This window comes from Nyctibius grandis, chromosome 8 (genome assembly GCF_013368605.1).
Source record: "Nyctibius grandis isolate bNycGra1 chromosome 8, bNycGra1.pri, whole genome shotgun sequence".
Classification (NCBI taxonomy): domain Eukaryota; kingdom Metazoa; phylum Chordata; class Aves; order Nyctibiiformes; family Nyctibiidae; genus Nyctibius; species Nyctibius grandis.
The window spans coordinates 732460-751450 of NC_090665.1; the positions used below are offsets into that span (position 1 = coordinate 732460).

Below are 18991 nucleotides of genomic sequence, written 5' to 3' on the forward strand. Positions count from 1 at the left end.
GCTCCGCTGCGTTTCCTCCCGTACAGGTGCCATTAGCAGTGTAAGCCAGAGCGGTAAATTAGGGAGTTTGAGACTGTTACCTGCAAGGTACACACACAAAGACGTCATTAAGTGGTCACTTTAGTGTCTTTTATGGCTGTACTGGATATGAAAAGATGCACAAAGATAATTAAAGATATGAAAATTAAAGATATGAAAAGATGCACAAAGATCATTAAAAAGCATAAAACTTGTAGGGTTAAGGTCTTAGAGAAAGAGCAGTTTGAAACCCAGCTTAAACCAGCTCCGAACCACAGTTAAGCTCGTTGCCAGAGCGTGGCTGAGCTTTGGTTGGTGTTCCTGGAAACAGGAGTTAACCAGACGTACTCAGTGTGTCTGCCCAGTGTTTACAGCGCTTTAAAAGCAGAAATTATTTGCTTGCTTTCTACTGCAGCACCTTTAATAAGTTTAATGAAGAAGTTTATAGTCAGAGGTGAAATAGCTGCATTTCCTTGCCCCAGCTTTGCTGAGGCACTGTCCAGAGCCGGGCAGGGATGGCGATGGGATGGTGCCCGGGTGGTACCCAGGGCAGTCCCCGGGTCCCTGCAGGGACTGTGACGCTAAAGCCTGCTGGTAAACGGAGGGAGGCAAAGGCCAGCAAAAGCAACATGGTGTTGAGTCTTGTTGACGCTGCGAAGTGGCTGGTTTGGGGCTTTGCAGAGGAGACTGGTCGAAACACAAGGAAGGAGAAGGCTGGTGTGCGTGCCACCGCCGCGCTGGTGTCACCGCCGGCTGCCAGGTCCCGCTGCTCTCGTGACCCTGTCACACTCCCCACTACAAATCCGCTCCCCAGGACTCGTATTTAAGGGCTGGTTAACTGTGTGTTTCTGCTGCCTAATAAAACCCAGGGCGTTTTTCTGTGGTTGTTAAAAATGCTTTCTGCTTTTCTTTGCTAACACTTGGCGGCTGTTGCAGTCCGGCAGAAAGCCTTGAGGGGAGGCAGATTCAAGCTGAACTGAGGGCTCTGGAAAGTTATCCCGGCGATTTTTATCCTTTATTTTATTGTTGCTATTCATTAAAAATGCGTTCTCCATGAGAACTTCATAATGTCAGTGCTGACAGCAATCCGTACTCGGCGACGCGGGGCAGCACGGGGATGATGCTGCGGGGTGCTGCGTGCGATTTATTTCATCTTCGGCGCTGCAAGGTGTGTGACCCCAGACCCCTGGCACCTCCCGGGGGGTGAGGGCAGCTGGGCCCGGGGGCTCTTCCCCAAAATCAGCAGGCAGCAGGTCAGGCACTGCTGTGAGAGTGTTGTGAAATGGCGAGGAGAAACGAGGTACAGATTTTTTTTTATTGCTGATTTTTCTGTTCCTGCCTGCCTGGATTCCAGCAGTGACACCATCCAAAATTTGTGATTTACTGATGTCAGTTATTGTGGCTGATGAGCTGCTGGGATGAGGTGGGGGCAGTGGGACATGGCTTGCCCACTGCTGGCAGAGCAGTGCCCCGGGGCCGTCCTAGCGATGCTGGGTGGCTGCGCACCACCAGCTCGTCTCAGCACACGTGTGGCGTGGATGCAGCCCCTCTCCTGGTGTCACACGTGTGGCAGGGATGCAGCCCCTCTCCTGGTGTCACACATGTGGCATGGATGCGGCCCCTCTCCTGGTGTCACACGTGTGGCATGGATGCGGCCCCTCTCCTGGTGTCACACATGTGGCATGGATGCGGCCCCTCTCCTGGTGTCACCCAGTGCTGTGGCCGTGCACCCAGTGCCGTGCTCCTCAGCATCGGTGTTTTACAGTGGGATGTTCAGCTGTGACTGGCCGGCGCGTGTTTATGTGAAATCTTTTGTTTAACAGAAATTCAGCAGCTGTTGTCAATATTTATTCTCATCCACTGCCGTTTAATCAACTCCTTATCACGTTTTCTGCTGCCTTCCTTCTGCAAGCAGGGACTCCGCTGCGGGTGTCGTGGCTGCCGGTCTCTGCGCGGCAGCACTGGCTCGGCACCGTGCCACCTCCGGGCTGCCGTCGGACCTGGCCGCTCGCACCCCGCGCCTCCCCCACGGCAGCTCTGTGCTTGGTGGGTAGGTTGGATTCTACCTTACTTACAAGTTTCTTTAATTAGAGGCCAGTATTATAAAGCTGGGGCCGGTGGCAGCTCACCCACCTCTGTGGGAGGTGGGACTGGGCTGTCGCTCAGCGGGACATTTAGGGGCAATTTGCCAGCCCAGAGAAGTGTGCTTGGGCGGATCAAAGCGTGGCGGTGATAACTGGGGGAACAGATGAGGTGTGAAGGGCAGCTTGAGCTGCTAACGAGGGGAGAGACCTGACCTGCTGCATCCATCACTGCCAGCCCCTGCGGTCCCCTGACACGCTGCACGTCACCGGGCCGCTCGCTGGGCTCAAGGCGGGTGCGTGCGTTTCGAGGGGGGGCGGTTTGTCTCTCCCAGTTCTCCAGACTCACTGGGAGTGTGCTGCCAGCAGCTGTGGTCTGCACCTCGGGGTGACCCGGCCCACGTCATGCTGTTCTGTGCCCGCGTGAGTGGCTAATGACGAAGCACACCTCGTTATCGTTCAGTGAGTGGCGGGTTTGTCTGGCTCAGCTTCCGGAGGAACCTCAGGGATGCATCAGGGTGAGGGATACCCGTGCCCTCTCGTACACCTCCTGGGGAGCCAAAAACGAGCTCCCCACACATCTGGAGTGTGGGGGTTTGGACAAAAGAAAACAATCACAGCCGTTTCCCCCTGGAAAAAAGCTGAATTCGTTTTCAGCTTTCACCTTAAGTAGAAAAAGCGTGTCTGAGAGGGTGCGAGCACCGGCTCGTGTGCCGCCATCGGCATCCCCGTGCCACAGCCCAGGCGTGGAGTGGGCTGAGGGGTCTGCAGGGGGCCGGTGCCCTCGTCTTCCTCCGAAGACATGCGTTTGCCACCCACAGGCATTCTGGTCACAAGTGAGAGTTACTGGGGAGTGTCCAAGCCCGCACTGTCTCCTTGGCCGGCTGTGGGGCTGTGAGCCGGGGCCTGGCTGCGGTGGGGGGGTGCCGCAGGGCCAGCCTCCCTGGGCACTGGTGGGCATGGAGGAGCCGGGGTGCAGCAGCTCCTCTGGCATGTGTTGGGTCTCGAAACGGGCTGTACATCAACGTGTCTGGTGCCTCAGCCATCGTGGTCCTGCCTCTGGGTCACCGTCCGGCTTCGGAGTCGCCATGGACTCACCGGGACTGCACGCTGTGGGCTTCAAGTCAGTAAAACAGGTCCAGTAGCTCTTTTGGTTTAATATTAAGGAAGTTTATCTGAATGTATGCCTGGCAGGCCAGCTACTACAACAAAACGTGTGAAAACAGTTTATTTTTAAAAAGCAAACTATAGCTTTCGTGTCGTCAAGTGTTTTCCTGTAAAACACGTGGGCATCGGTATAAATAGTTTTACCATTTACAGGCACCGTTCGGATTTTACGTAGCAGCCATCTTCCTGCCTGCGTTTTCATGCGCCGAGCTCTCTGCTGTCGGAAGGAATTTATGCTCCCTAAAAGAGGGAGGTGTTTGCGTGTTTGTTTTGGATCAAAAATACTAAACGTGTTCCAGCGGCGCTGTTCAGCGTGGCTGCTGGTTTGCTGGCCCTGGCTCGCGCGGGTGCGGGTTGTGACAAGCAGGACGTGGTGACTGATGGCACAGTGACTTTGGTGAGTCCATTGTAACATCGCAGGTGGTTCGGTGCCGTGGTAGCTGCCAGAGGCCCTCAGCAGAGCTGACAGCCTGTTTCTGGTGCACATTTTTATGTTTAAAAGCCGAGCTCTTTGCATCCTGCGGCGTGGAGGTTGTCTCCTTGATTTAACAGGAGCAACAACGGTAGCAGTGCTGCATGAACCCAGAACAGCTCCACAGGGCTGGGGTTTCTTCCACTTCAGTTTCACTTTGGAATAAGCGAGAGCAGGGTCTGGAGCAGAGTTTGGGCCGCAGCGTGTGTTTCCCTGGGGCACCGGAGGGTTGTTTTCACGTGTTGCACACGAGGTGCCCCACAGACCCCTCCCTCGAGGTGGGGGTCCGGCACCGGCTGCGGGCTGTGCACCCCGGGGCAGAGCGGCTCCTCGCCCGCAGCCAGCCATCACGGGCACCCCACTTGTCTCTGCTGCATCTCAAACCCCGTTGCTAAGCAACAGTTTTTAACTGGAGAATTAATTTGCTCTCAGGATGTCCCGGAGCCAATGTGCGCTAAAAATTTCAGCAAGCAAGCAAGGGGCCGTGGGGGCAGAGCCAGGGTTCATTCCAGTGACGTCTCCGCACGTTGGTGCTCTCGGTTCTCCTCTGCCCCGGGGCTGCTGTGGTGGTATTTTAATGGTAAAGTCTTGGTGGGCTGATGGAGAACAAGCAGCTTTCCCCTTTGCTGTTGTGAGCAGCAGTTCGTGTATAAACACGCGCAGAGTGGTGCAGCAAGCGCTCGGTGACTCGGGCTGAGCTACCGCAGTGGTACAAAAATAGCACAAACAAACAGCTCCGGCAGGCTGGCACGGCTCGTCTGAGACCGCCCCAGAGCCACCGCCGTTCTGAAACCCGCCCCTACAGATGTGTTCGCTTCAGATGGGTGGGGGGTGGTCGGTGTTCCCTGCCTCCAGCAGCCCAGAGAGCTCCATGCGGGGTCAGGCAGCGTGCCCGGGCCGAGGGACGGCATCAGGGCCGTGCCAGGGACGGGCAGAGCGATGGCACACACCGGCTCGCTGGCTCTGTTTGGTTCCTGTGGGTTTACACTGTTGCAGAGGGATAACCTTAAACAGCGACGGCGGGATGGCCGTGCTCAGCCTGCGCTCTGGGGGTGTGCCAAGTGACAGCATAGCTGTGATCTGTATTTAGTCTCTGTCCATTCAAAATTCTGTATTTCTGCCTTGGCTGTGCCCAACCTGACGTTTGCCGATCCTCCCACATCAACTCCTCTGCGCAGGGTGCCCCCTCGCCAAACGTACCGGCATCCCAGCGCTGTCACTGTCTAATCATCACAAATAGAAATGCAAACGCAGTGTCGCCTTCTGCCACTCTCCCATCCCGTGGGTTTGGTTGCCGTGCCGAGCGGTGTCCCCGTGGCTGTGCACACCCCGTGGCTGGAGGGAATGCTGACAGCAGCTACACATGGCCTCGCTGCACAGAGCGTCCCTTGGCTTCGGCAGTGCCCCTGCGCGGGGGCTGCCCTGGGGTCCCGCGGGTCCCTCACGCCGGCGCCGTGGGGTCCTGGCGGGTTGCACCCGGAGGAGCAATGACCTCGCAAGAGCAGTTTGCTAATTAGACCTTATTTATTGCGTCACTGGGCTGCGCTTTCCAAGAAAGTTTTAGCCGGGAGCCAAGTCGACGGGGTGATGAGTTTGCTGTTCTGCCTTTGCGTGACAGATCAGAGGGTGTTTCTAAGGAGATATTGGAAAGAAATTATTTTGGATTTGAATTGGTTGGAAGTTTATGTGGGTACTGAAAGCCAGGGATGTTTGCAAGCTCTTGAAACAGCTTTGAAGGCCTAATAGCAACTACCCAAGTCAGGGACCTGCTCTTCAGACCTTGGTGCAGATACGTGCACAAAGGCTGGGTGTGCGTGAGCCAGGGGGTTTGCAGGCACTCACTGCCCAGTGGGTGAGAGGAAGGCTCAGCTCTGGCCTTGGCGAGAGCGTTTGCAGGGCACAGAGGATGTTGCCCAACGCCGTGGGTGGGCACCGGGGCTGTCACCGCGCCTCGGGGCTGCCGGTGGGTCACGCCTCTCTGCTGGGCAGCGGCACGCTGGCACAGAGGGCTCTGCAGCACACCAAGCTCAAATTATCTTCTTGTTAATTAGTTATTGACTTCTGCTGATACTTCCATTAAATATTCCCTCAAGGAAAAAGTAAAAATTGTTGGTACCCGTATTACCAAAGCCGTAACTGCAGTGGGTAGAGGAGCTTGCAGTCTCAGAGGTGAATCCCAAGAATACTTTTTCATTACTAAACATGCAATCAGGGTATTTTCTGGAAGGAAATTACTTTCAGAGAGCAAGAATTGCCGTTCTATTGCTAACATCTAGAGTGGGATCTGAGAAACAGGGCGTGCTGCACTTGACAGAAGGATGGTGGTGTGGAGAAGGACGTGGTAGTGACCTCACCGAAACGGGCTCCTTTCTGGCTCATAGCTAGGTGTAACATCAAAACCCAACGTGTTTGTGAGATGATCCAAGTCTTGTAGAAATACCCACCCTGATCCCACGGCCGGAGGGGGCTGTTCTTCTTCACGGCATTTTTGAGCAGTGAAAGCGAAATGTACAGAATAGGAAATAAATTCGTATATTAAAAACTAAGACAAAAATTGAGACCCAGCGTGAGTTTAAAAGGTTTGCTTCTGGAGCGAGAGCAGCAGGCAGCGTGTACTTGCCCCTGTATTTCAAACAAGGCTTAAAAGTTTGGCTTTGTATGGTAGCTGCTGTCAGCTGAATGATTATACTGCTCCCTGGTATTTTAGTGGTAATTTAAACAGAAATCTGCACGGCTGAAATGTGTCTGCCCCAATAAGTAATGATTTTTTTCTGTAAGAGAATTTGAAAAATACAGTAGGAAAAACACATTTCCCTGTGGCTGTCCCCGGAAAGGTTCCCCTCCTTCAGCCCATCCCTGCCGTGTCGCAGTGGTTCCCAAACACACCGGCAAGTGCTGCTGTCTGGCGCTGCTCATTTCCACCTGTCTGGGGAAATAAATAGGCAATTCCAAGAAAACAGGCATTTTCTGTCAACAAACGAATAAACAAAGTAAATATTTTCCTACAGACATGTTTTTATTGATTCCTATTTCCAGCTAAAAACTCGGCACAATAATTCTTTTTTAAGACAAGACTGGACGTGGCACTTAGTGCCCTGGTCTAGTTGCCATGGTGGTGTCAGGGCAATGGTTGGACTCGATGATCCCAGAGGGCTCTTCCAACCTCATTGATTCTGGGATTCTGTAATCTGTGTGCTTTGGGGTTTATTCTTTATTTCTTAGGGAGCTGTGCGAGGGTGGAAAAGCGTGTTTGGTGTTTTCCGTGTAGCGTCCTGGCGTCCCTGGCCCACAACAGGCAGTGCCACCCACTCCTCCCTGTCACCTGCTCTTTGCCAAGGCTGGACAGCTTAAACCCCTGCACCATCACGCTGCCCTCGCTCCATGGCAGTCGGGCTGGCTGCTCAGCTCGGCCTGGGCTCTCTGCCCGGGCGCTGTTGATACGAGAGCTGGAGAAAAACATCATGTGAGAGCGGCCCGCGCGGCCCCGGCACGGCTGCTGGGTCTGCTCTGTGCACCGTTCCTGAGGGCCCGTGGAGTGTAAGTCAGGCAAGAAAGCCATTTCCAGCCATTTCTTCTGGAAGATCTGGTGCGATCTGAAAATTCAAGAAGGTGCAAGTTAAATGCTGCCCTAGACTCTGAAGCACCAAAGAAACTAGAAAGATGTAAAATTTTGATAGTAGCTAATGATAACTAAGCGTAAGCACAGTTTACCTGGGGATGTGATTTGTTCTTGTAGTCTTCAACTTGGAGTAAATCGTCTTCCTTGAAGACCAGCTGCTAAGCAATAGAAATGATGGGGCAACAGCGGAGGGGGCTCCTTGCTTCGCAGGAGCCAGAGGACATCGCGTTAGATCATGGGAATGGTTTCTTCTGGCTTTAAAGCATTTGAGTCTATGACGTACATGAAGCGGTCATGATGTCCAGCACATCCTGGCAGACTTTGGATCCAGGCTGGAGAGGTGTGGAGCAGCCTAAACCCCACCGCTGAAATAAGGACATTGAGTTTAATCTGCATTTTGGAATGAGGTTTGTTAATTGCTCCTCTCCAACTTCAGCAACATGTTGTAGTTTCATGTTACTCATTTAGCAGTAATTAAGTGTGATTTTTACACTATGCTGATGTAAGATACCATCTTCCAGGCAGCTAGTGAATGTGTGATTTTGCCCTGTGTTACTTAGAGGTAGCAACAATTAACGTAGGTTTTAGCATGAAGAGAAGAATTGACATAAATGAAGATGTGCTGAAATGAGGTTGGTTTGTTTGTGCGAAGTGGCTTAAATGCTGAATGGTGGTGTGGGTGAGGTGTTAAAGGAGAGGGTTGAGGGTCATTTGATCCGAAAGCATCCCACGGGTGAACAGCGACCGGCAGCTGCACGTGTGCACACGTGTACGCGTGTATGTGCACACACGTGTAAAATTCACCCTCCGTAACCACCGATTCCTGTTGGCACCATCTTCTACTTACGAATCGTTCCTGTTTGTTACTGGAGCATCCTAACCCTTATTTGCAGTAGGAAACTCCGTTCCCCTGTCCAAATATTTCCTCAGGCTGCACGTGTTTTTTTTCCCCATCTTATCTGTGGTGTAGATGTTGTGCTCTTGGCTTTTGTGCGTTATCTGGCCCCTGTCTCCGTTGCTTTCCAGCATCTGGAGCTGTGTCACCAGGGGGATGTTCTTGCAGGTGACTTCAGGGGCTCTTCCCACCGTCGGGTTACGAACGGCTGCTCGGAGAGGTGGGCTGGTTTGCTGTTGGTTACAGCAGTGGTGTGCAGGTACACGGGCTTTCTGTGCTCCTGGTGGGTGGCCTGAAGGCATCCACCAAACTGTCCATGTTTTTCTCTGGGTCAGGTATCTCCTCAGATGGCAGGTGACTATGAAAATGAGTTTTAAGCCCTCTGGGCTGCCAGCAGGAGAGACGGATTGGGAGGGGGGCAGCAGCAAACCGCTTATCCCAGCCTTAAGGGGGGACAAAAATCATCGCACAAATTAGATTTCTGGCAGATCTGATAACAAGAATGCGTTTTAACTTTCTGAGCAAAATTGCAGTATAAGGTCAAACTGTATTGAATTAATTGGTTTCCTGATAAAAACAGTTTTTTACTGAAATTAAGGCTGTCTTTTGCCTTGTCATTGTTCCTGTTTGGATTTATTTCAAAGATGAATGAGTAAAGGAAAAAAAATGTAATTTAAGGAATCTGTTTTTTTCAAAAAAAGTATTCAATCCTTTTTAGTTGGTTTTTTTTTAATTGTTATCATCCGTTTAGTGAAAGTATGGGCTGGTGTTACACTTTTAAAGAACAGTTAGTGTGTAAAGCATCCATATTAATGAATTTGCATTTTCTGACGTCTCATGGCATGCGAGATCACAGCTCCCACGCCATCAGAAGAGGGGTTCTCCTCCGCCCCACGCCGTGGCAGTGCTGGCAGTGCCCTTCGCTCAGGCTGTGCCTCTCAGCAGATTTTACAGTGGGGCCACAGCTGGGGCGACTTGGGTCTAGTTTTTGGAAGTCACCCTCGTGCCCAGCTCCCCACGCCCCAGCCGGGACCCCCCCAGGGCAAGACACCGCGTTCAGAGTTCACCGAGCAGGGTTCTCTTACGTGCTGGTTTACGTGGTAACAAGGAGGTGCAGTGGGGACTGGATATATAGTACATAGAATTGTATTTTATTACTTCTTTATGTGAATGGTTGTCAAACTGATGAATGTCCTTTCATCCAAGTAAAATCAGTGTGTTAAATTTGTTGTTTACCACATCTGAATTTAATGAAAAATTTAGGAACAAGTCAATTCTGATTTTCTTGTTTGGTTTACACAATTGCAAGAAAAATGCACCATGTGTAAGAGGCTGTCCTGTACTCCAGGTCTGGTGAAAGACCTGTAAAAGAAAGTGTCCTGCCAATGCTGTTTTGCCCCCGTCTTGCTGGTGCCCCTGCGCAGCGGAGAGAGCAGCGAGCCTGGAACGTTTCCACAGCCACCCGCTCCCCGGGGCAGCCCCGTGGGCAGGGGGAGCCCGTCAGAGTCCCGGGGCACAACCTTCACTGGGCAAAAACCTATGCCCGTGCAGGGTGGGCATGCAAAGCAACTGGTATTTGCTTGCCTTCAGCAGCTTCGAAAAGGGACGGTATTTTTTGGAGTGGTACTGCAGGAATACATCCTTCGGGAAGGCAGAGCAAGCGGCTGAAAGTCTTTGAGGTGCTGGAGCGAGTCCAGAGAAGGGCAACGGAGCTGGTGGAAGGGTCTGGAGCACAAGTGTGATGGGGAGCGGCTGAGGGACCTGGGGGGGTTTAGCCTGGAGAAAAGGAGGCTGAGGGGAGACCTTCTCGCTCTCTACAACTGCCTGAAAGGAGGGTGTAGTGAGGGGGGGTCGGTCTCTTCTCCCAGGTAACAAGTGATAGGACGAGAGGAACCGGCCTCAAGTTGCACCAGGGGAGGTTTAGATTGGAGATCAGGGACAATTTCTTCCCCGAAAGGGCTGTCAAGCGCTGGAACAGGCTGCCCAGGGCAGTGGTGGAGTCCCCATCCCTGGAGGGATTTAAAAGCCGTGTAGATGTGGTGCTGAGGGACATGGGTTAGTGGTGGCCTTGGCAGTGCTGGGTTAATGGTTGGACTCGATGATCTTAAAGGTCCTTTCCCACCAAAATGGTTCTGTGATTCTATGACCAAAGATACTCCTATAGCTTCTAAGCCAGTTGTGTCCATTCTCTTCTTCAGGGTCGATGTTCAAGGGAAAACTGCAAATACCTTCACCCACCACCACACTTAAAAACGCAGCTGGAGATCAATGGACGCAATAACCTGATTCAGCAGAAGAACATGGCCATGCTGGCCCAGCAGATGCAGCTTGCCAACGCCATGATGCCTGGTGCCCCGTTGCAGCCTGTGGTACGTGCGCTTTTTGCCTTCGATCAGTGAGTACGAGGAGTTGTAGCTGAAGGAGGTCAGCAGGTGTGCTGACGTGCTGGAAAATCCCACAAACGTCGGTAACCGGTGGAGAAATAGAGTACAATGAAATGCTGGTCGGTCTGTATGTCTTTGTACTCTTAATTCTCCCTTGCCTGAAGTCATATTGTTAATTAGTTTTGTTAATCTTTTGTTAATTTAATTCATTTTTTTGCAACTTATTTCTTAAAAGTAAGAGAGTGAGTGATCTGCGTGGGATTTTCTTAAACAGACGTTGTCCTTTGCAATTTCATGTGCTCTGGGAAATGCCTGGGTTTGAGAGGATTCCCCCTGGATGTTTTCCATTCACCCAGGGGAACCTTCTCAGGGAATTACCCGCTGGAGCTGGGCTTTGGGTTTGCAGCACGTTGTCAGGCAGAGCTCCACGTTGTTGGAGCTAACCTGTGGATACATTTGGCCCAGACCCCTTTTGATACACATTTCTAGCTCAGACATTAGAGGGTGTTGATTAATGTATGAGCGGGACTGGCGCTGATGAATGTCTGAGCAAGGCTGGGATATCCTACATGACAGGCAAACAATGCTCCCCTGGTGAAGCGCTCTCTTTCCATGGGTAAAATGGTAGCAAAGGAAAAAATAAACTGAGAAATAGATGTAAAATAAATATATCTGCATTAGCACTTCTCTGACAATTATTTTATTCCTTGCTTGCTGGCAAAGGTAGGGTTTAGGGAGTTGGATTTACTTTCTAGATACCTTCCATTAGGAAAGCTGTATTCACTCTGTTCGATGAGTTCTTCAATTTTTATTTCAAAAAACGTAGCAACAATTAATACTCCTCAAAATGTAGCTAAATCCTTAGGAAAAATCACCTCAGCAGAAAGGACTCTCACGCTTGTGCCAGATGGTTGTTTGGCCCTGGTTTCGTGGGTCTGCAGAATCCCAGTAGATATTTTGTAGGGTATTTGATTCATTAATACAACTGTTACTCTCCCACAGAGCTTTATGCTTTGGCTGTTTCGAGAAAAAGCGTATGTGGGGGAGAAAAGCAGGCAGCGTGGTGGTAGGATGGTCACGGTACATTGCCTTTAGTACCTGCTAGCACAGCACGAGAAGATACCACATTGTGTTTTCTCTCTTTGGATTGACTTTACTTTAAATGAAACCCTCCGTGTCACCGGGGCGAGGAGGTGAGCTGAGGCAGCCTCAGCACGGTGGCACCGCCGTGTCCCAGGGGCGCCCGGGCACCGCGCCTGCTCCCTGCTCCCGCTGCCCATGGCTTTCAGATCAGGAACAAACGAGGTGTCTACAGCTGGAGGGCTCAAAAGCAGGCTGTGCTTGACGTGCTTTAACTCCAGAGCAAGCTCAAAATGAGTTTTCAGTTTCAACAGCACAACACAGACCTGTACACATGCCACAATTTTATTTTTATTTCCTGGTTTGAGTACAGCAATACAGCCTTAGTGCCAGCAGAGTCACATTGGGGACCATGAGAAAGCTTGAGTCAAAATGCAGCCAACAGTAAGAACCATTGCTTAAAATATTCTGCTCTGTTAACCTGCTTGTTTCATGAATTGTAACCAAACAGGGCTCTCTCGGGTTTATACGAAGCAGTCAACGTAAGGATAATGTGAAGTGGCTCTGATAAAATACGCTGCGATTTTACAGTAGTCTAAAGGCCGCAGGGTATTTATATTAGCATAGAATGATCTCAGTAGAAAATAAATGGGATAGGCTTTTATTTACTGTACAGTGAGTATATTGGGCTCAAATCAAACATTAGTATCTCTTAAGTTACACACTGACAGAGTGGTTCGTAGTTTTATTCTCAGCGTTCGTTATTACATAGCTGATAACACAGCAATGAAAATTGCAGTTGATTAATAGTGTATTTAAGAGCAATATTCTATTTCCTGTACAATTTGCCTGTTCATTCACATGGATGAAAAACCAGAGACATTAAAGAAATTGCTCCCATTTTCACAACGTCCCTTATTTTTTCTTCACTAATCTCTGCATGTGTTTTTGTCCAGTGTTTCACGTGGGCTTATTCCTTGCCTCCGAGTGGTTCAGTCATTTCCTCAGGAATACAAAAACATGTGGTGTTATGTGCTGGCTGGCTCGAACAGATCGGAAACAGAGAAAAAGAGTTGCGTTAACTCTGTACTTGTTTTTCCCTCTAAAAATTAGTTTGGAAGAAAATTCTACATGCCTTGAGTAACTGCTTCATTTAGGTACTGAAGATAAACACTAAATTCTGTTCGGCGGTTACGCTGGTAGCGCAGTGCCTTTGCATTCAGGGGGGCAGAAGAGTTATTTAACCTTGACTGCGGTGTAACATCGCTGCCTTTGGTCTCACAGCATCATTTGGTCCTCTACATCCAATTATCTTCACAACATGTGACAGCCTGCGAGAGCATCTGACCCCTTCTTTTTTAAAACAAGCAAACAAACAAACCCCTCAGTATTTGCATGGCTTAATGTTTTAGTCTAAATCATATCCTTGATGCAGCGTATTTCTGAATATCTCTGTTTGATTTTGTGAGAATGAATGATCATGGTCGTCTGGTCCTGTTCCTGTATTAAACCTCTGTAATTTCTGACCCAGCGCTGGCTGTCATCGGGGTCAGAGACGTGTTTATCTGTGTCTGAGGCTGAGTGTGGTTTGGTGGCGTGTGGGGCTCTGGCGCAGACGCCTTTCTCCCCGTGAGCTGCTGTTTGTGCACGTTCTGGCCGTGTCCCTCTGGGAGCCTCAGACTTTCTCCCGTGGCCTGAGGCGTGCTCGTTCTGATGGCGTTGCTCAAACGAGAGTCAGCTCCCAGAGCTGCCACGTGCTGCAAGCTCGAGCAGGAGAACCAGGGCAGGCTGGCGGGGGATGCCTGTCCTCGTGCTCTCGCTCGTGTACGGTGTTTGCACGGGTGTTCTTCGTGCCCCACAAACAGGACAAACGCTTCTTTCCCATTAGTAACAGAAACTCACCGCCGCTGTGCTCAACATGATAGCCAGAAAGTTGTTATGGCGAATATAAATCCTTAAAGTGTCTTTCTCCTCCTTTTCTGTGATTGCAGCCCATGTTTTCTGTTACACCGAGCTTAGCCACCAACGCATCAGCCGCCTTCAACCCCTACCTGGGGCCCGTCTCCCCAGGCCTGGTCCCAGCAGAGATCCTGCCCACCGCCCCGATGCTGGTGACAGGGAACCCCGGTGTCCCGGTTCCTGCCGCTGCCGCCGCCGCTGCCCAGAAGCTCATGAGGACAGACAGGCTGGAGGTAGGAGCCGATACGTGTAACTTACTCTCACAAGTTGCATCATTTATTATGTTCTCTAGATATAAAATATTTTCCTTGTGAAAGAAAATAATGCAGGTTTCGCTTCAGCTGGTACTGTCGTGTGTTGGTGACAGGTAAGGACGGGGAGTGACTGGGTGATCATACAGTAAGTTAACGCTTGCGGTTCTGCTTCTGACCCTCCGTTGCAGAAAGAAATGGACATGAGCCCTTTCAGGAATGATGGTGGCAGCAGCAAGAGTGCCTCGAAACAGTGTTAGTGTGTGCCCAGAAGGTGTTAACGTGCGGGTTGTGTGGGCACGGTACCAAGCGTAAAGGCAGAGCTTCAGCTGCCTGGGTAAAAGATGGCTCTCAGCCTCTCCCTTCCCCTCGCTTGGACAGAGGGTGCCAGCACTGCCCTGCCCGCCTCCCGCGCCAGCTTATCATCCTCCCTACAACCCTGACAAGCGATAGTGCTCTCTAGCTGGTACTCTCCCTTGCCCTGAATCTTTCTAATCTGAAAGGCCTGACAGTGTTTTCGGCACCTTATCAGCGCTGCGGCAGCGTGGGCGGTGAGCCAGCGACGTGCCGCCGGCTGCCGCGCGCTCGAGGCACACCTGCGAGCACAGCCCGTGTGTGGGCACACCGAGCACGCGGGGCGATCCGCTGTCACCCCGTTTGTCTGTCGGACACTTGGACACGGCCGTGTGTCAGGGCACGCACCGCCTGCGAGAGGCCGGCCCTCCCTGTGGCACGGCCGCTGGTGCTCTCCCTCTCCGGCGCCGTGCAGCAGCCGCGGCAGCTGTGATCGGTGATGGAGAGAGCCGAGCTGCGCCGTGACCATCCCTGCAGCCCCAGCGCCCTGCTCTGCCCTCAGCCCCCGCCCCGGTGCTCAGCAGTAGCCTCCGGCAGCGTTAGTGCAGTGGCAGGTCTTGGAGATCCTGGTACTGCAGCAGGTTGGGGTGCGGGGCGTGGACGGGTTGTTCTGCTTTTGGATTTGATCCCTGAGCTCAGGCAGCACGACAGGAGGAGCAGGAAGGATCTCTCTTTTAAAACGCAGCCAGCTGTAATTGTGACACTTTCCTTCTGCCCGTGCATCTGCGTTAACAGGGGTTAATTCTCCTTACAAGGAAAACCAATTCCTTTTCTTAGTGGCATCTCTGAGTGACAAGCTGCTGCTCAGAAGGCTGTGGGCTGGGAGGAGCGTGGAGGGTCATCTGGCCGTGAGCACTTCCCGCTGCCGCTGTCACTATTCTCGGAGCTCACGTCAGCACAGGTTCCCCTTCTGCGGGATCGCATCATTTCCCTTTTTAGAGATGTTTTCTCCCAGGAAAGCGTTCCCCAAAGCACGGTCAGGTTACAGGAGAGGCAGCCGCACGTTGCTGAGAGCTGGCGCCCGGTGGCTGTTCAGAATCACCGAGGGATATTTTCCCTTTGAGGACTCTGTTTCATGATGGATACCTGCCAAGGGTGGATTAAAACCAAAATGCAATTAGATAAATTCATAAATAAATCACACTAGATTCGGAAATGGGTACTGAGAGGAGGATGCCCGTGGCGGGGAGCCCTTTGGGTCGCAGCGCCAAGGTCAGCTGCTGTGTTTGTGCTTCCAGCCGTGCAGAGGCCACGGTGCTGGTCAGTGGTGTTGGGGACAAGCTCAAAAGCTTTCTGTCTGTAAGCAGGAGCAGGACATCCCCGAAGTCCCTGAGTACCAGCTCTGCCCACGGCCAGGGAAGCGCGTGTGTCGGTGGGACCCCGGAGGGTCTGCGCGGGGGCACCTCTTCACGTGGTGCCTTCAGGGCAGAGCTTGTGCGGGCTGGCAGACTGTGACCAGAGTGCACGGGGAGCGAACGAGATCTGGGGCTACAACGTGCGGGGTTTGGTCCTCTGGTCGCTTGCGTTCTGTTTATAAAGCTATTTAGACAAGTGATACACTGCTGAGACAAACGCCTCTGCACGAGAGGGAGTTGTGCGGGGACTCCTCTGGGAGCTGCTGGCCATGCAGGGGTGGGCTGGGTCCCCGCGGGCTGGCCGAGCTCCTGCAGGGCAGCACCCCGGGGAAGGCCCTCGGCAGCGCCAGGAAGGCGGCACCAGCCCTCACATGGGCTCAGCTCAGAGCCGGCACCCAGCTGAGCAGGACACCGGCTGCTCAGCCGTGTTCAGCTGACGAACGTCCCGGCTCGGTCAGCACCCAGCAGCCTTCTCCGCTGTAACTGCTTTTGTGTCGGTGGGCTCCGCTCTTGGGAGATGTCCTTGTCCTTGGAGGAGGGCTGTGCCAGCCCTGCCTCCTCACAGGGCCTTCCCCTGGCTCTGCTCGAGCCAGCGCACCACGTAGGTAACTTTCAAGAAATCCAGCTTCTCCCACCCTTTAAGCTGTTCAAGTTTTGCTTTTTATTTTGCCTGGGGTCCAGAGCACGTCCAGGTTGACCCACTGGCTGTGCAGTTCCACACCACGCTGCTCTCTTACAGAAGTAGTATCTGTTGGGGGGAGGGAGTGTCTGTTCCTTCTCCTTTTTTCCCTTCAGCAAATGCAGTTTAAATAGTGAAATATCCAGGTGAGAAGATAATTTGCCAGTGCCTTCCAGTGTATTTGAATACTCTGGAGTATTCAAATTTAGTAGAGAAATACCAAATAAGCACATCATTTTTATGAACAGCAAAACGTTTTAATGTACTTCATGGATTACAGAAATGCAGAACTGATTTGAAGGATTTTGCATGGTCTGGTTGTTGCCTCTCAGAGAAGCCAGCGTGAGTCTACCTGCTCTTTAAGTGAGCTTATTGCTGTCGGTGTTGCCGTTCGTTAGGACATGATTAGGGAGCTTTATAAGGCTTAGCTCCCTCTCCCTTGGAATGAACTGTCCTTGAGAAAAATAACCACCGTGATGTTAGCATCTAATCTTGGAATATGATTTGTCCTGCTTAGAATTTTAAATACTTATTTTCAAGAATGATGTACTCTGAGTTAATTAAGTTAGCGCACGTGTTCTGGGGTACTGGATCAGACTGTCCCAGGGTTAAAAGCTCTCGGTACATGTACCTGGGATTTTAAGGAAAGGAGGCAGACAACACATCTGTCAGGCAGCGTGCCTGGTCTCCTGGGTTAATAGGAGTATTCGTAAGACAGGGTCGGTGACTGTTGCTAGCAGTAGGATGGGTTTCATGCGTGTTCGGGCTGTGTCTCCTGTACAGATAGCATTGGGTGTCCCGTGCGTTCGGCCACTCCTGTAAGGAATCTGGATCTCAGGGTGGAAATGTCGAGGGCTGAGGCTTCTCCTACAGCTTTCCTCACACTCCTCTCCTGCCAGAAATACCTTGAACAAAAGCGTGGCTCTTTGAGTGAACTAGAAGTGAGAAGGACAGGGAAGTGAGAGAGAAAGGAACTGCCTAACCGTTTTATTTTAAAAGCATATGTTTCCGTTTGGATGCCATCATTTTCTATTAGAAGTGTTCAAGAATCAAGAATGACCACAACCAAGCTGCAGCTTCCTGCTTGTTTCATATATACCTTTTTTTTTGCCAGAAAGAAGCAGCTTAGAAGTTCTTGGAGACTTTCAGATCTTGGGTAATCAAGAAGTCTGGCTTAGCGGTGCCGTTTGCTCAGTACGGCCGTTTGATAAATTCTCTTAGTGCAGAGCAGGAGCAGGGAGGTGTGACTTGCTCATGGACTTTGCTGTCCATGTCCCTGCAGCCAAACTCCTGCCCGTTGTCTCCGCACCAGGGTGGGCAACCGGAATCCCAACGGGGCAATCAAAATAAACTCAGCCCAAGGTTAGGACAAGTTGAGTGAATTCCAGTGAGTGGGTAATATTGCAGCACTAGCTCAGCCTTTCTGCAGGCAGGCTGGCCATGTACACGTGCCTCTTTCATTTATGTTTCTGAGTTGCAAATTCTGATACTAATTACAGGGCTATTAATAAATAACTAAATAGAAACTCTCCAGATCTGAAAGACCAGACAACACATCATTCTTCCACGCCTCTCTTTACTCAAGCAGATGAATGATACACTACTGCATGCCTGTGGCAAAAAAACCACCATTTTCAATGCTTGCTTTTAAATAAACACGAATTGGAACCATTCTTGGCTGCCAGCACAGTGGTTACGGGTCACACTGATTAAAAGGACTGGCAGTATTTTGGTTTGTGTCTGACTGCTGTAAACCATCGTTCAGATCTGGTAAGGAGCACTGAGAGAGACCATTCATTGCCTTATCTCAGCTACTGCATGGCAGCTCTATGAAAGTGCCAAAGGTTATCTCTGTCTGCCTGTTATTTCAGTTTTCTGGTCATCTTTGGTTTTTAACTACGATAAAATTAACTTCTCTGTGGCTGCTTTTCCTTTCTCTGTGTATAGATACATTTTTTTATATATATACACACTTATATATGAATTTGTAGATATCATCTTTGTGTCATTAATGGAGTAGTTCTTGCTTACAAGTGGAGTGGTTTTGAGATGTTGGTTTTGTGGATCAGCAATACAAGGCAAAGAGCAAAGACAGTTAACTGACATTAGTTGCATCCTTTATCTTCAGAGGAAAAGACTTCAGTTTACTTCTAGACTGCAAACAAATAACCAAAGCACATCAAATCAAATTTTGAAGAGTTAGCTGGAAGGCAAGTGGTTATTTTCCAGCTGAGGAGTTTGCCCAGCCTGTTTCATGTGTGCTGCAGAAGCAGTTCTGCAAGCACCGAGCCACGAGCAGCAGGCCATGGGGATGAACAAGAGCGATGGAGGAGCCTGGACTGGCTCGTTTGGCTCCGCTGCAAATACACATCCAGGGTCTTTGTCACCACGTGGAAAAAGACTATAAATAGGGCGATGCTGGAATGACCCTGGAGAAATGGGTGTTCCCCGCGAGCAGGTTCACAGATGGCATTGCTCGTGTCCTTTGGGGGTGTCATTTCCTAAGTCTTAGGTGGTGGGCAGCTGGAACTTGAAGCAGCACAGGGGTTAAAAAGCAGCTAGAGCACTAGCGTGGATGGAAACCAAGTAACAACCAAATTTGGTTTGTTGCAGGGATCAGAGCCAAGGTCCTTGAGGAAATGCTGATGATCCAAGCTCATGGGCACCCACCTTTAAA

General features: G+C 51.0%; 1 protein-coding gene across 14 annotated transcripts in view; it reads left to right on the forward strand.

Moving 5' to 3' along the window:
• MBNL1 (muscleblind like splicing regulator 1) overlaps positions 1-18991 on the forward strand; it is an 81527-nt gene that overhangs the window by 46522 nt on the left and 16014 nt on the right. For all 14 annotated transcript variants that reach the window (XM_068405969.1, XM_068405980.1, XM_068405968.1 and 11 more), the window contains 2 exons: positions 10451-10621; positions 13708-13908. In XM_068405969.1, coding sequence (XP_068262070.1) covers positions 10451-10621; positions 13708-13908 — 372 coding nt within the window. The remainder of the gene's footprint in view (positions 1-10450; positions 10622-13707; positions 13909-18991) is intronic.